The 16,038-nt window shown below is 45.1% G+C and overlaps 1 protein-coding gene across 1 annotated transcript in view; it reads right to left on the reverse strand.

Moving 5' to 3' along the window:
* The window catches only part of LOC124775993 (dehydrogenase/reductase SDR family member 11-like), a 58,643-nt gene that overhangs the window by 11,342 nt on the left and 31,263 nt on the right, over nucleotides 1–16,038 (reverse strand). Inside the window, exon 4 of the mRNA XM_047250835.1 lies at nucleotides 5,556–5,685. Coding sequence (XP_047106791.1) covers nucleotides 5,556–5,685 — 130 coding nt within the window. The remainder of the gene's footprint in view (nucleotides 1–5,555; nucleotides 5,686–16,038) is intronic.

Genomic DNA, 16,038 nt, shown 5'->3' on the forward strand with positions numbered 1-16,038 from the left:
CCATACAACTAGCCTGGCATCCAGTGGCAAAGCAACTACTGCCTTGGCAGCGGCAGCAGCCAGGTGGAAACAGGCAACCGGTTCAGTTTCGAACTCCTGGTCGGCACTCACCAGGAGATGAGACAGAAGATCTGCATTGGCATGGAGATCTGTGGTCCAAAAACGGATGTCCTAGGAATACACCGTGAGGATCAATGCCCAGCACTGGAGGTGGTGAGCAGTCCTTGCGGGGATGGCAGACGTAGCACTGAACAATGAGACCACAGGCTTGTGACTGGTGTATAAGGCGAAGCAGCAGCCATATACAGAGCTGCAGCATGTGGGATAAAACACAGGTAGCGCCTAGAACCGCACGGCCACACCAGCCGACCAGCACAGGCTTGAGCTGGGAGATGTCCTTCAGGGGCGGCAGCTGCTGAATAGCCTCAACATACTGGAGCATCGGTCGAATGCCATTGGCACTCAAAATAGGGCTGAGGTAGGTCACTTGAGGAACAAATAAAACATTTCTCTTTGTTGCAATATAATCTGGCACCCTGAAGCACATGTAAGAGGTACCAGAGGTTCAGAGCCTAGTCCTGGGGTGGAGATGCCAGCAACTAAGATATCATCAAGGTAGTTACTCATCCCCAGAATGTCTCTTGTCAATGTTTCCGAACAGCACTGGAAGGAAGATGGCCGGAGCACTGGTGACCCCAAAAGGGAGGCGGTTGTAATGGAAGAGTGCAAAGAGGGTATTGATTACAAAGACTGTTTTCGATGACTCGTCCAAAGGAACTGGAGTTAGGCATCCTGCAGGTAAATTTTGACGAACACCTTGCCGCCATTCAACCAGGACAGGATGTCATTAACCTTGGGTAATGGACAGGATTCAATAACAGACTGAGTGTTAGGCTTCTCAAGGACCATGATGGGTGTAGCCCAAAGGCTATGGAGGACTCTCAGCCCCTAGGTAACGAAGCGTCTGCTGTAGATGGTCATGGAGGGCGAATGGTAACGAGTGAGTGTTGAACTTCAGGACCGCAAGGGGAGGAGATCGATATGTACTTCGAACCCAGAGATGTGGCAGAGGACACGTCTGGGAAGTCATCCAGAAGCTACTGCCAGTGTCTGTTGACAACAACTGGATGTCTGGGCCCAAGTCATGAATTTCTTGAGGCCCAGCAAGGAAAAAGTTCAATTCCCAATTAATTGGTGGTCTTGGGTGCAGTGAGGACCCAAACCCTGGCTGTTACGTCGTGAGTGCGGTACCATACCCGGGCCAAGAACCACCCATGTAGTCGTATGACATCGTTGCTGTAGCTCTTCAGGGAAGTATGGAACGGATGAAGCAGTAGTGAACCCATCTGACAGGAATCCCCACCGATGATAGTGGCGAAGGACCCCATATCCACTTGAAAAGGGAGAGGAGTGCCGTTCAAAAGCTCAGTCAGAGTGATCTCTGCTGTTTTGTGTGGAAAAACCGACTGCACAAAGGAAATTGGTGGCAGTGGGTCCGTCTCATCCACCATAGAGTTGGAGGCGTCCAAAGCAGTGTGGTCCATGGCCATCAACGATGACGACCGACAGAGCTCGGCTTTGAGACCCTGCTTTAGGCCAAACAGGTCACCCTCTGGAAGTGGCAATCTTGCTTCTGATGTGTGACAAAGCATTGGCTACAGGAGCGAAACCGTTGTCGCTGTTGCTGCTGCCACTGCGGCCGCCGTTGGCGCAGGTGCGGACCGACACCCTAGTCCTAGAGGGCAGGCGCAGCTCAGGAGGGGGCCCCCAGCGCCACTGCAGTGGCTGCGGAGTTGTGAACTGGCGTGACTGGGAGTGGGCGGTGAAGACCTGCGCTGGGGACTGCAGCGTGGAAGCAGAGTGGAAGGACTGCTCATGAACATGGATACTGGATAAACAGGTGTCTAAATGGAGAACTTTCACCTTCTGAAGATCAGTCCGTAAGGTATCATCTAGGGAACAGACAAGAATCATATCACGAACGAGTGCCGAACCATCAGACTGCTTGCAGTGGGGGTTGCCACAGAATAAACGACAGTCACAGGAGAGACCATGCAGCGTAGAAATCCATTCCCTGTATGACTGCATGGGAAGCTTGTTAGAACAGAATCATCTGTGACATGCCGCCGCAACGTGGACCTGAGGGTTAAAATAATCCAATAGGTTAGAAGTCAATGCCTCATAGGAGAGAGCATGAGGTTCTGTATCGGGCTGCAGCTGTCGCAGAAAGTGATAAACTTCCGAGCCCACATAGGCGAGATAAAAAGCGAGACGCTGAACGTGACGTGACATCAAGAGCAACGAATGCTGCTCCAGACGAGCCACGTAGTTACCCCAAGCCTCAACGGATTTATCGAACTTGAGAAACACAGGGGATGCGGCATGGTGCCCCAGAACTGGGGAAGCTGGGGGGGGGGGGGGACCACGACATAGGCACCTCAAAGGACGGGGGGATCGGACATCGCCTGTAAACGCTGAATAATGAGCTCGTTCGTTTGTTGCATTCCTTCCAACAGCGCTATGACTCACGCTGAGGGTTGATCAATACCTGGAATACCACCTGCCATAGCGGACAACAACCGAGAAAACGCGGGAAACTCTTAAACCAACTCATTGCCACTGAAGTATCTGTGCTAGGAGAATAAAAATGCGGAAACACAAGTCCGAAAACAATTTACTGGACTCGCCAAAACGAAACAATAATACAATCTTCAATGAAGATGAGTGGGGCAGTGCACAAATGGTTTAATTCATACTTAACTGGAAGAATCCAGAAAGTTGAAATAAGTGGTTCATGTACTGTTAAAACAACAGCTGATTCCTCAATCTGGGGGGCTATCAAGTACGGGGTCCCACAGGGTTCGGTCTTAGGTCCTTTATTGTTCTTGATATACATTAATGACTTGCCATTCCACATTGACGAAGATGCAAAGTTAGTTCTTTTTGCTGATGATACAAGTATAGTAATAACATCCAAAAACCAAGAACTAAGTGATGTAATTGTAAATGATGTTTTTCACAAAATTATTAAGTGGTTCTCAGCAAATGGACTCTCTTTAAATTTTGATATACAGTTCCGTACAGTAAATGGCACAACTCCAGTAATAAATATAGACTTTGAACAGAAGTCTGTAGCTGAGGCAGAACTTTCAAAATTTTTTGGTGTGTCCATTGATGACAGGTTACACTGGAAGCAACACATTGATGGTCTGCTGAAACGTCTGAGTTCAGCTACATATGCTATTAGGGTTATTGCAAATTTTGGTGATAAGAATCTCAGTAAATTAACTTACTGTGCCTAATTTCATTCACTGCTTTCGTATGGCATCATATTCTGGGGCAATTCATCGTTGAGTAGAAAAGTATTCATTGCTCAAAAACGTGTAATCAGATTATTGCTGGAGCCCACCCACGGTCATCCTGCAGAGATCTATTTAAGGATCTAGGGTTCCTCACAGTAACCTCACAGTATATATATTCACTTATGAAATTTGTTGTTAATAATCCAACCCAGTTCAAAAGTAATAGCAGTGTGTATAGCTATAACACCAGGAGAAAGGATGATCTTCACTATGCAGGGTTAAATCTGACTTTGGCACAGAAAGGGGTAAATTATGCTGCCACAAAAGTCTCTCGTCACCTACCAAACAGCATCAAAAGCCTGACAGATAGCCAACTAACATTTAAAAATAAATTAAAAGAATTTCTAGATGACAACTCTTTCTACTCACTGGCTCAATTTTTACATATAAACTAAGGGGGGGGGGGGACAACAACAACAACTTAAACATTAGTGTCATGCAATATTTTGTGTAATGTAATATCTTGTACAGACATCTTTTATTAACCTGACACGTTACACATCATTACGAAGTGTCGTATTCATGATCTATGGAACAAGTATTAATCTAATCTAATTTAGAAGAACAGACTCGGTACCAACTGCGGATCGACACAAATATAAAATAGTATAAAATAGCAAATAACAAAAGAAAATACCCGACTTCTAACAGGAGCGATCACAATAAACAATTCTACAATGTCAAGATGTTCGTCGACTATACCAAGTCCATCTGCAAGAGATCGGCCAGCTAGAAGAGATGTCTGTTTACTTTCAAGCAGTGAATCGAACTGCCTTTTGCCCGCAATGCGCCGCGCCATAAAGCCCGTGTGGCGAACGTATCTGCCGTAACTATTTGCGATCACATTCCTGGCGTATCAAAGTAGTTCCTGGACTAGATGTGACCTCTGGTGAAGCTGTTTTGCAGGCTCTACGAACGGGTAGTGTTTCATGGCAGCCGTTGGTGGAGACCTGGTGTTGTGTTGTGTGGCTGCTGGTAAGTATTTGTGTTGACAATTCAGACGACATAGGTTTTCTTGGTGAATATACGCCCTGTAATGCAGGCATCCCGTGTTGGTTGAACGTGAAGTGGGATGCCGATAAGGTAGGCGCTACGATGTATGAAGTGGGCGGCCGCAGCAGGGTTTAATCTCGCGCTAGGTGTGACAGCATTGTGCTCTTTGGGCAGAGATGCCACAGATCACCATCTATCCTACTTTACAGAGCAGACAAGCTTCCGAAACCCACATTCTGTGAAGAGTCGTGGGCGACCAACCATTTATCGCCTAGTGGTAGTTTCACTGTCCTTTTACCTCTTTCCGTAGATGCAAACGACAGTAGCACGTAAGCAATCGAACAGATTCTCCGTTTTCGAGGTTCTCGTTCATAGGTTATGCGTAATAATAATCTGCCCTTTACGAAAGTCGCTTTTCGCAGTGGATTTCCCCATTTGCAGTGCATATCTTCGCTAGGATGATCCCCTGCCGGTGTCTGCTACGCTTACTTTTGTTAAGTCGTCACGTGCCCGCAACGTCACCTGGCAGCATCCAGCGTCGGGGTGGACAATTGTCATAATGTTGTGGCTGATCAGTGTGTGACTGTGTGTCCAAAATGATCTATGGTGAAATTATCACATGCAGCTAGTTACGGAAAAGATGGATTTCGGTCTCTAATTCACTGGAGGAATCTCAATTGAATGGACCAACCACGAAAATCGTAACTTACAAAAAGCTCCACCGGTCGCTGAGTATTGCCTTTGTATGTAGTACGACTCTTACCTGTTTCGATAAATACAAGGCCAAGATAAGTAAAAAAATAATGTCTCTTTTTGCCATCAGTGCATTTGGTCAGCACGGAGCGGGAGAATTCTGAACCAATCTCATTGTTGTACATCGCAATACATATTTGGTACAAGATGAGGAAGAGTACTGTAAACCAAGAAGAGTCAAGAAACATATTACTTCCTCCCCCCAAAGGTCTCTCACGAAATGATCATGTCAGTGCAGTCACAGATCTGAGTGCAGATTTAAAGCGTAGCGACACCACAGATAATGATTCTCAGGCAGTGACTAACGTCGACGTTTATCAGAAGCTCAGAAGCCTAATAAAGCATCTTCGTTGTCACATGCTAAATGGCTGTATTTTGAAGAATACCTATTTAGCGTCTCATAAGACGAAAAAGAAAAAGTACCACTATAAACGCTTTGAAGCGCACCTGCATATGTGGATGATGAAACCGTCGTCGACTCCCCTGTCCAGCATGCTCTGGACGGCCTCCCTGGTGCAGATGGACAGCCCCAGCACGTTGACGTCCAGTATGCGCTTCCACTCGGCTGTCTGTCCAGCTGGGAACAGAGGATGCCACCACGATCAGTCAGCAATAAAGCGAAGCACGAGGACTGTATTGAAACCGTGTTCACTGACACACTGTTCAAAAGGCTTATGCCATTAATGTTACTGTCCCTGTATATAATGAAACTACTCAGCATAGCCATCGCTTTAAATGTAGTTGAGCCGTGTTGGGCTCATGTATGCATAGGTTTAAATCTTGGTTCCTACTCTGTGTTTGGTTTCCCGCGGTTGTTGCGATTATGTTGCTGTTCACTCTCTCTGTGAGAGGCAGCAGCGGTGTGTATCGATATTCGCACCTTGTACTATCGTTGGTCTGGTGCTTATAGTTTCCTGCTGTGCTGTATGCGGGCAGTCGGTCGGTTGGCGTGGAGCAGCGAGGAAATCTCCGCAGGGCGTAGTTTGGCTGGGCCCGCTGGCGGTCTCTACAGAGTGTCAGAGTGAGTGGGGCTGTTCCCATTCCTAAGAGGTCCGAGGCTCGCCGACCCTGGACGCGAAAGTTGAGTTTGGATTTAATTTACCAGCAAGTCAAGACTGTTCACATTGTGCCGTTTGGTTCTCGTTGTTCGCTGTTGGGACGTTCCCGCGAGCAACAACGTTTGTGTTCGAGTTGGCGAAGGTTTACCTACTGTCCGGTGGAGTCTAACTGTATTTGGTTATTTGCAATTGAAGTGCACCAGCGGAATTTTCTGCCTTATGACCGTTAATGTTACGGTTACCTGCCCTGGCCGTTGACGTAAATTTAGGCAGTGTCCTTTCCTCACCATGTTGTCGCTGTCCAGCACGGTGTGTAGTTCGACAGCATAATTTACGCTTGTTTGTGGGCTTCCATGCCTTTTACGTTTGCATTGAACTCCCGTTTGTGTGCTGGTCGAATGGAGCGCAAGTTACCTCGTCGGTGGGTCCGTTGACTGTTTGTTTGGTTGTCGTCGGATCGAGAATGGTTGGGCCGACTGCCTGTCTCACCTAAGTGAACGTTACTATTTCAAGTGCTGGCCGACCCCCGAAACTTCTGAGCGCCGTTAGCTGCACTGCCTCTTCTTATTTTCTGTTGTGTGTATTTGTATGGCTCATAGCTGATGGTTTTGAAGTAAAGTTGAATTGTTTTTAGAGGTGTTTTAAGTTATGGGCTTTCAGCCGTTTTAAAATTAGAAGTTTCTTGCTTGTCAGGTGTCATATTGTTTGGGCTTTCAGCCTGATTAATATATTGTTTAAAGATAAAGCCTTGGGCCTTCAACCTAATAAAATTATTTTAGTTATGTTTTAAGTCATGGGCCTTCAGTCATTTTAAAATTAAAATTAAAGTTCCTTGATTGTCAAGTGTTAGATTGTTTGGGGCCTTCAGCCTAGTTTAAGATAAGGCTTTGTTGTTCAAGGGCCGGCCAGTGTGGTCGTGCGGTTCTAGGCGCTTCAGTTTGGCACCGTGTGACTGCTACGGTCGCAGGTTCGAATCCTGCCTCGGGCATGGATGTGTGTGATGTCCTTAGGTTAGTTAGGTTTAATTAGTTCTAAGTTCTAGGCGACTGATGACCTCAGCAGTTAAGTCGCATAGTGCTCAGAGCCATTTTTTTTTGTTGTTCAAATTTATTTTACCTTGAGTTTCAAGTCATGGGGCCTTCGCCGTTTTTAAATTCAGGATCTTTGTCTTTCGAGCATCAGACTGTTTGGGGCCTTCAGACTAATTGAAGATAAGGCCTTCTGCCTTGAGATTTTTTATTTAATTTTACCTTGAATCTTAAATCACCGACCTTCAGCCGTCCTTAAATTAAGGTTGTTGCTTTTCAAGTGTTAGATTTTGGGGCCTTCAGCCAAATTATAGAACTTACGTAGCGTGAGGCCTTCTGCCTTCTAAATATTCTTTTTGGCGTCTGAATTTTGAGTTAATGGCTTTCAGCCTTTGTTTTAAATTAAAGTATTTGTGCCCTTAAGGCACAAGATAGTGTGGCGTATTCAGCCGATAACTAAGTTCAAGAATTTGTACTGTAATGTTTGGTCAAATAAATAAAGTTATATGTGTTCGAGTGTAACTGACTGCCACTCATTTTGTCCCTTTCCACAATTCCAACTACCTGTCCTGTCCTGCGGGTTTAGCAAGGCGTTTCAGTAGTGACTGAGCATCATCATTGAAGCTTATTCTGTGACACTCGTCCACAGAAGTCGGGTGCACACTGTTGTATCTACGAGGGTCGTTCCGAAAGTAATGCCCCCTTTTTTTTTTATTCATGGAAACTGCAAGAGATACATAAATCACAGCCGGTCTTGGTGGCCGAGCGGTTCTAGGCGCTACAGTCTTGAACCGCGCGACCGCTACGGTCGCAGGTTCGAATCCTGCCTCGGGCATGGATGTTTGTGATGTCCTTAGGTTAGTTTAAGTAGTTCTAAGTTCTAGGGGACTGATCACCTTAGAAGTTAAGTCCCATAGTGCTCAGAGCCATTTGAACCACAAAACCCAACAGCACAGCTAAACAGAGCAATACTGCATCTACAAACTGTCATTTTTCCGCATAGTCACCACCAATCGTCATACACTTTCGTCAACGATGAACCAGATCGTGCATGCCGCTCTTGTAGAAACGGAACCAGCTGAGGCTAACCACTTCCTTACAGCTTTGACGACAGAATCCGAGTCTTGAAAATGTTCGCCACATAGTCCATTTTTCAGAGGCACAAAGAGATGGTAGTCTGAAGGCGCTAAATCGTGACTGTAGGATGGATGTGGTAAGACAGTCCAGACGAACTTTACAGTGAATTGCATGGTCGCAAAACTGGTGTAAGGCTTGTTGTTATCACGTTGCAGGTAAAAACTGTTCTTCTTCTCGGGCCTTACCCTGGAAATTAGGGCTTTCAGCTTAGTCAGTGTCGTATGGTAGCGTGCTGAATGGACAGTTTCTCAAGGCTCCCGGACATCCAAACAGCCACACCTGGACTATCAAAATGGTTCAAATGGCTCTGAGCACTATGGGACTTAACATCTTAGGTCATCAGTCCCCTAGAACTTAGAACTACTTAAACCTAACTAACCTAAGGACATCACACACATCCATGCCCGAGGCAGGATTCGAACCTGCGACCGTAGCAGTCCCGCGGTTCCGGACTGCAGTGCCTAGAACCGCCCCGGGCTATCTCTGAAGACTGTGCACATCACTCTGCCTGCAGACAGCTGTGACTTGAATTTCTTCTTTGACGGAGAATTCGCATGTCGCCTTCCCATGGACTGTCTTTTGGATTCCGGATCTTAGTGGTGACGCCATGTCTCATCTCCAGTGACGGTGCGATTCAGAAAATTGTCATCTTCATCTTCGTATTGGTTCAGCAAGTCCCGACAAATTTCCATTCAATGAGCTTTCCGTTCTGTAACCATCCGGGGACACATTCGCGCGGACTTTGCGATAACCAAGATGTTCCATCATTGTTTCCAGGGCTTTACAATCGACATTCAGCTTTGCACACAATTTTCTGGTAGTTATCCGCCGATCATTACGGATGAGTTGATAAAGAAGCTCTTCATTTCAAAGAGTGACAGCTGTGCTAGCTCGATTGGGCCATGGCTTGTCATGCACACCCTTTTCACCACCCTGAAAATGCCGCACTTATCGCCTTACATTGCTCATGCCTATTCTATCGTCTCTATACACCTTTAACAAGCGTCGATGGATTTCAGTCGTTACAATTTGTTCAGCAGTGAGGATTTCAATCACAAATCGCTTTTTTATACGAGCGCCCATAACAGACTCCAGTCTGGAACACTCCTTTGCTGTTGCCAACTACTGCAGAACAACAGAACCACCAGCAAATGAAAGAGAAAGGTTCAAGCATTAGCACTATACCAACATCTGGTGCAGGCATACAAATTCACCACCAAAAAAAAATGGGGGCATTATTTTCGGAACGACCCTTGTACTTCTTCACAGCCACTTCACCTCACCAGTATTATCGAATTGCGGACGTTGACACTGTCTTCCATGGGATCCAACATGAAGAAGTTGGAGGGTATCACATATGTAGTGTGCGATGGGTGTCCGCCGCCGTAGCGTAGCGCTAGCGTTACCGCCTACCACGCAAGGGGCCAAGGTTCGATTCCCGGCAGGGGACTGGGTATTGTGTGTCCATCGTCATCATTGACTCGGAAGTCGCCGATGTGGCGTCAACTAAAGAGGACTTGCAATACGGCGGCCGAACTCCCCCGAATGGGGCCTTCCGGCCAACAATACCATACAATCATTTCATTTTTTTTTTTTTTCTGCAATGGGTAAGGAATCTTGATCCAGTCCAAGAAGGTGCCATATAAGTTGTCAAATTTTCATGCGGTTGGGCATTACCACTATGAATTTGGATCGCTTCCGTGTTATTATGTAATCTCTGCCTTCTAATGACATCATTATGCTCGTGAATGGTGAATGTATCTCTCGCTATTTATGAGCAGCGGCATAACAGAAAATCAAGAACCACGTCGTTCCCATTCCAAAAAATAGTCAAAATTAATTGTTTTGCCTGTTACACTTGTTTAGTATTCGGAAGGAGATGTGTCGCTGGTACGAGGACTGTTTCTTCGTTCAGTATCATATACACGATGGTCAGAAACAGTCTGAAAAGCTCTGAAGGGTGTTGTACGGTAGGTTGAGTCGAGAAATTACTTTTAAGAAAAGAACTCGATAACTTGCGCCGTTTCCTAAAGAAAAAGCACTGAAATTAGCCAATCAGGCCGTTGAACTTGCAAATTCAAGCGGCCCGCCAGATACAGTTGTTATAGTGTAGATGACAGCTTACGAGACTGCTCAGCCTTTGGCCTTAGTTCGATCTCTACTGACGTCGCATATCCAGTTATTGTGTCGCTCTTTGGTTTGATATTAGAGAACCAAACGAAGGACTAGTTTGGCAACACTGTCTCCGGCGGAGCTCTTGGATGTGCGAGCTCATATCGAAACGGCTTGATGGCTAACTTTGACTCTATTTTACTCGGACACGGCGCAACGTATCGAATTATTTCTCAGCACAACTGACCCCGAAACACCATTACAAACTATTCAGACTGTTTCTGACCTCCCAGTATATTCACCAGCCAGTAGATGGGATGCAATCATGTCTTTGTTGACTTCCAACGCTTCCAAACTTCCCTTTATCAACATCAATCATGTAGGTTCACACTTCCCGATACTATAAATTTTCTTCCACTCTATGTAATTCTTTTGAGGTGCAGACCATGCATTTAGAAAAATCTCAGGTTTTTAAACCATTGCTGCGTTAACAAACTCGTCCTCTTGCTGGGGATTTGTGTCAGTGGTTCTAGTTTAAAGTGTCCCACTTTTGACACTGTAAAACAGTATGTAACACTATAATTCTTTTACTATCAAAATATTTTATTTCATTACATTTCACGAACGTGACTTTTTAGTTTTCAGTTTCAGTACTGTGTAAATGTCTTAAATAATCATGATAAATCATCTGTAATTTGTGCATTATCAAAAACATACCCAGTAAATAAACGAACATGCAAGAAATTTATGAATCAAAACTACAAAGCGAACAAGTGAAACAAAACAAGACGCTTCTAATTACAAGCTCGTAAAATAATTCACAAATGAAAGATGTACTCGTTTGTCATACTGTAGAGATGGAAGCTGCCGCCTAATCGAAACGACTCAACTTAAACAAAAATTATTGAAAAAAGTTCTGGACTTGAAGAACATCTACACAGTACCAAAGGTACGCATAATTGCTACGTCACAGAATGGTAAATAGAAACAATTTAATGAAAGAAGTTACGCATGTCGTATCACAGAGGTGCTCTGCTAGCACATAAGCTGAACATCCAAATGTTTTACCTGCCTTGGTCTAGCGGACTAATGTTTGTTCATATCGCTATTTACAAACAGCGTTTGAGAATCAGGGCTGTTGTACCAGACTTGCTCTAATTAATGCGGCAGTGAATGATTACGTAGTATAACACCGGTAAAAAAAGAATAAAAGTAAAAGAGTACCTATATTGACAAGCGCTAGCCCGCACCCTGTGATCAATCCAAGAAGTAAAACAGTATTAACTTGGTATGTAGTATCTCTCTCTCTCTCTCTCTCTCTCTCTCTCTCTCTCTCTCTCTCTCTCTCCCCATTCGTTTAGTCGACTTTGAATCTCAGTGACTTCTTGAACTAAAGCACGCCAATTTCGTCTGTCTGCATTTTCTCCTGCAGACTTTCCAGGATGGAATACATTAATGCTGTGACGCCATCGATCCATCTCATGCTTTCTATCTTAACCAGCACTAACGTCTTTTCCAGCGAATCATGTCTTCTTGTAGTGTACCCAAAGTCCGTCTGTTTTTGTTTCAGTATTATATCTTTTAGGAGCAGTCTGATTTTATTTGCTCTACTCGTTTTCCTTGCAGTCCATGGAACTCTAAGAAGTTTCCTACAATATTGCAATTCACGAGACGTCTGTTCTACACCGTCCAGCCTTTCTTACGGTCCAGGTCCTACAACCGTACATCACAACTGGATAGACCATAGCCCTTATTTACGGGATTTTTGCTTCTAAAGTTACGTCTCTACTTCTTAAAACACTGTCAAACTTTTAAATCTCCTTTCCGCAAAGTAACAACGGTCTCTTGACTTCGTGGCTGCATTCAGCAGCACTGAAACTATCTCCATTTTTTTTCTCCTCCCGTATGTTATCAAGTGATAGGTGTGGTTGCATAATTTTCGTCTTCTTGACTTTACCCTCAGACCAGCCTTTGTACTTCCTTCTTTCACCTTCAGTAAGAGGATGTTTAACTCTCTTTCACCTTCTGCAATCAGTATGGTATCATCTGCGTATATCAGGTTCTTTATATTTATCTCAGCAATTTTTATTATAGTTTCTTCTTCATCTAATCTCAAGATTCCTATAAACCTCATTATCCCCCTCTCTTTTAGCTACAAATCCCTATTTTTCGTCACGCGGGTTAGCCGTGCGGTCTGAGGCGTCTTACCACCGTGCCCGCGGCTCCCCCCGTCGGAGGTTTGAGTCCTCCCTCTGGAATGGGTGAGTGTGTTGTCTTAGCGTAAGTTAGTGTCAGTTAGATTAAGCAGTGTGTAGGCCTAGGGACCGATGACCTCAGCAGTTTCGTCCCATAGGAACTTACCACACATTTCCAAAAATTTTCCCTATTTTTCAACATTATCTCCATTCAATATGACGGCTCACACCACCTTCCTGAGAGAGCCTGTATGACGTCATGGCACCATTCTACTGGACGCCATCCGAGGCAACATCTCGCTGCACCAATAACCTCCCCATCATCCACATACTGCTTCCTGCGATGTGCATCCTTCATTGGGCCAAACTGATGGAAGTCGGAAGGTGCGAGATCTAAGCTGTAGTGTGGATGAGGAAGAGCAGTCCAATGAAGTTCTGTGAGCTCCTCTAAGGTGCGCAGACTTTTGTGAAGACTTGTGTTGTCTTGGAGAAGGAGCAGTTCGTTTGCATTTTCTTTGACGACGAACACAATGAAGTTATTTCTTCAATTTCTTGAAGCTAATACAACACAGTTCAGAGTTGATCGTTGCACCATGAAAGAGTACAGCAAACAGAATAATCCCTTCACATTCCCAGACTTAACGGGTTAAGGACGCGACTTTGAACATTTTCTTTGGAGGAGGGGTGGTGTGGCGCTACTCCATGGCTTGTCGTTTCGTTTCGAGGTTCGAAGCGATGAACCAATGTTTCATCACCTGTGAGGATACTCTATGAATAAAGTCACGATCAGCCTCGTAACGCTCAAGCAATTCCGCGCAGATGGTTCTTCGTGACTCGTTTTTCGTCTTCTGTTAGTGACACACACATCTTTCAGTACCACAGTTGGAGGACGAGTGTGTCAGCACTACCAACACAGACGTCTAATTAGGCAGTGAGGTGTCCGATTGTGACCCGTCGATCACCTCGGATGAGAGTGGAGAGTGACCACCTGTTGAAACTTATGAACAGCGACAGCTATGTGCGGCCGGCCGAAACGCGGGAGATTGCGCGACCTTGTTACAATGATGACAGACACCTCGCCCAACGACTCATAAAACTTTCTGTATATCCATCTTTACAGAGACGGTTGTGGGATCTCGGTAGTTCGGTACAGAACGTCAAATCAAACACCTTTCAGCCGTCCAAGTTTCCAAACTGTCATTTTATTGGGCTACGAGTTTCGGAGATCTATTAATCCTTCTTCAGGCCTCCTGACCGATGTATAGATTCCAACCTCGTTTCCGGTCAAAATCTGCCGACGGTCGGCTGATGATGTTTGAGGTGGTCGCTGTTTCAGAAATCTACAGATATCAGTCTTCGAATGTTTACCCCTATTTTGACCGGAACCTGAATAGAAATCTTCCTACACGTTGGTCACGGGTTCTGAAGGTGGCTTAATATATAGTCGAAGGTGGTAACCAATAAAATAACGGTCTGGAAATTTAGATGACTGAAGAGTGTTTGACTTGACCTTCTCATTTTACTTTTGTTCACTGCCAGGTCACCGTAGACATTTTGCAAACGCATATGAATAAGTGTGATATTCTGGTTTTCCCACAACAGAAATTCAACATCTCTCTGCTTGGAACGCAGCCCACGTTACAGGCCGGCCGGGGTGGCCGAGCGGTTCTAGGCGCTATAGTCTGGAACCGCGCGACCGCTACGGTCGCAGTTTCGAATCCTGCCTCGGGCATTTATGTGTGTGATGTCCTTAGGTTAGTTATGTTTAAGTAGTTTTAAGTTCTAGGGGACTGATGACCTCCGAGGTTTAGTCCCATAGTGCTCAGAGCCATTTTTGAACCACGTTACAGACGCCATTTTGAAAACTACGTGTAGCGCCGCCACCTACAGGGTCTGAAGCGGCAATATTCCCCCATGTCCCACAGCAATTTCCACATTTTTTCAACCGGAACTGGCTGAGAAAAAGAAGTGTTCCATTACTTATTGGACACCCCTTGTATCTGTCCTAACGTTGAAGCCATTGAGTATAGCAAGATGGGAAAGTAGGTTTGATGCGATCGTCCATTGTTAGTATAACAAATAAGAGGCCTACGATACACTGATTGAAATAAGCGAAAACGAAAATACGAACCTAATGGCCGCACATGAGGCTGCCAGTTTGACAGATTTTAACCGTGCGTTGTAGGGTAGGCCCACACTTGTTTCGTCTGACGACGAAATAGATTGCCAAATGCAACCCAACATTTTTGTAGGTGCTATTTCACATATTGTAGTCTGTCTCCTTTGTCTTGTTCCTTGAGAGCCATAGTTCTGCTCGGAATTTTTTGACTTCATTGCCTTTTGCAACTTCTGCCCGAGTATGCGGGGCAACACTGCTCAGCGCTGCAGTGAACAGTCGTTCAGTGCGCGGCTAACGGGTGTGGGGGTGTTTCTTTGTCTTGGTGTCCTGCGAATATGTACCACATGTGAAGATAAACATCTACGTAAATAGGTGCTTTCACAAAACTTTTCTCTCCCGCCCATCATGTGCGTTATAGCAAGAAATCCTTACGAAGCTCAAACCGTGAGCGCTGGGGGTAATGCGAGAACTCTACTCGCCTCTACTCCCGTATATTACTTTCCCCCCCCCCCCCCCCCCCCCCCCCGCTCACTGCGGTCGTGGTGCTCCTCCCCCCCGCACTGCACGCATGCGTCTGCTCACGGAACAGAAAAAAGTGAATAGATTTTTAATTATACACTCTGCAAGTGACATCACTTAATTATAGTTGACATAATTAATTTTTGAGTTTTAACTCAAATTGTATTACACTGTAAACGGTTTTACTTACGTTTCCCTGAGTGGCCTGATCTGAAATACACATCAAAAAGGCCTATGATTAAGTGTAGTATGTGAAAAATAAGACGTCAAGTATATATGATAGCGGGAGAAAGGTTGTCTACGACTGTAAATGAAAGTTGTGGCGGATTACCTCTTGTTCCATGACTACTGTTCCGCGCCTCCTCTGCATCTACAGGGTTATCAAAAAATCTCATTATCCACTATATATCACTGAGATGCTAATAAATTGTTCTCTTATTGTAATAAATGCTGACATGTACCTAAATCAGGGCTGATGAGTCCACTTACGCCGTGAAGGAACGGAACATAATGAGCACAAGGGTTCACTAACGACCCCATACAGCAAACTCGACGATAAATATCCGAATTGATTTCACTATAATGTTTCATAAATCGTCACCACCAAAACCAACCATTTTACGGTGGGAGAAAAATCTCTCTTCAGCTGAATGCGTAAAAGATAAGCCCCCCTCAGTAAGACCGTCAACAAGACTGAAAACAAGTGAAGAGAATGTAGCGTCTGTGGAACGTTCGCCAAAAAAAGTCCAATCGTAAGCGGTT

This window comes from Schistocerca piceifrons, chromosome 2 (genome assembly GCF_021461385.2).
Source record: "Schistocerca piceifrons isolate TAMUIC-IGC-003096 chromosome 2, iqSchPice1.1, whole genome shotgun sequence".
Taxonomy (NCBI): Eukaryota; Metazoa; Arthropoda; class Insecta; order Orthoptera; family Acrididae; genus Schistocerca; species Schistocerca piceifrons.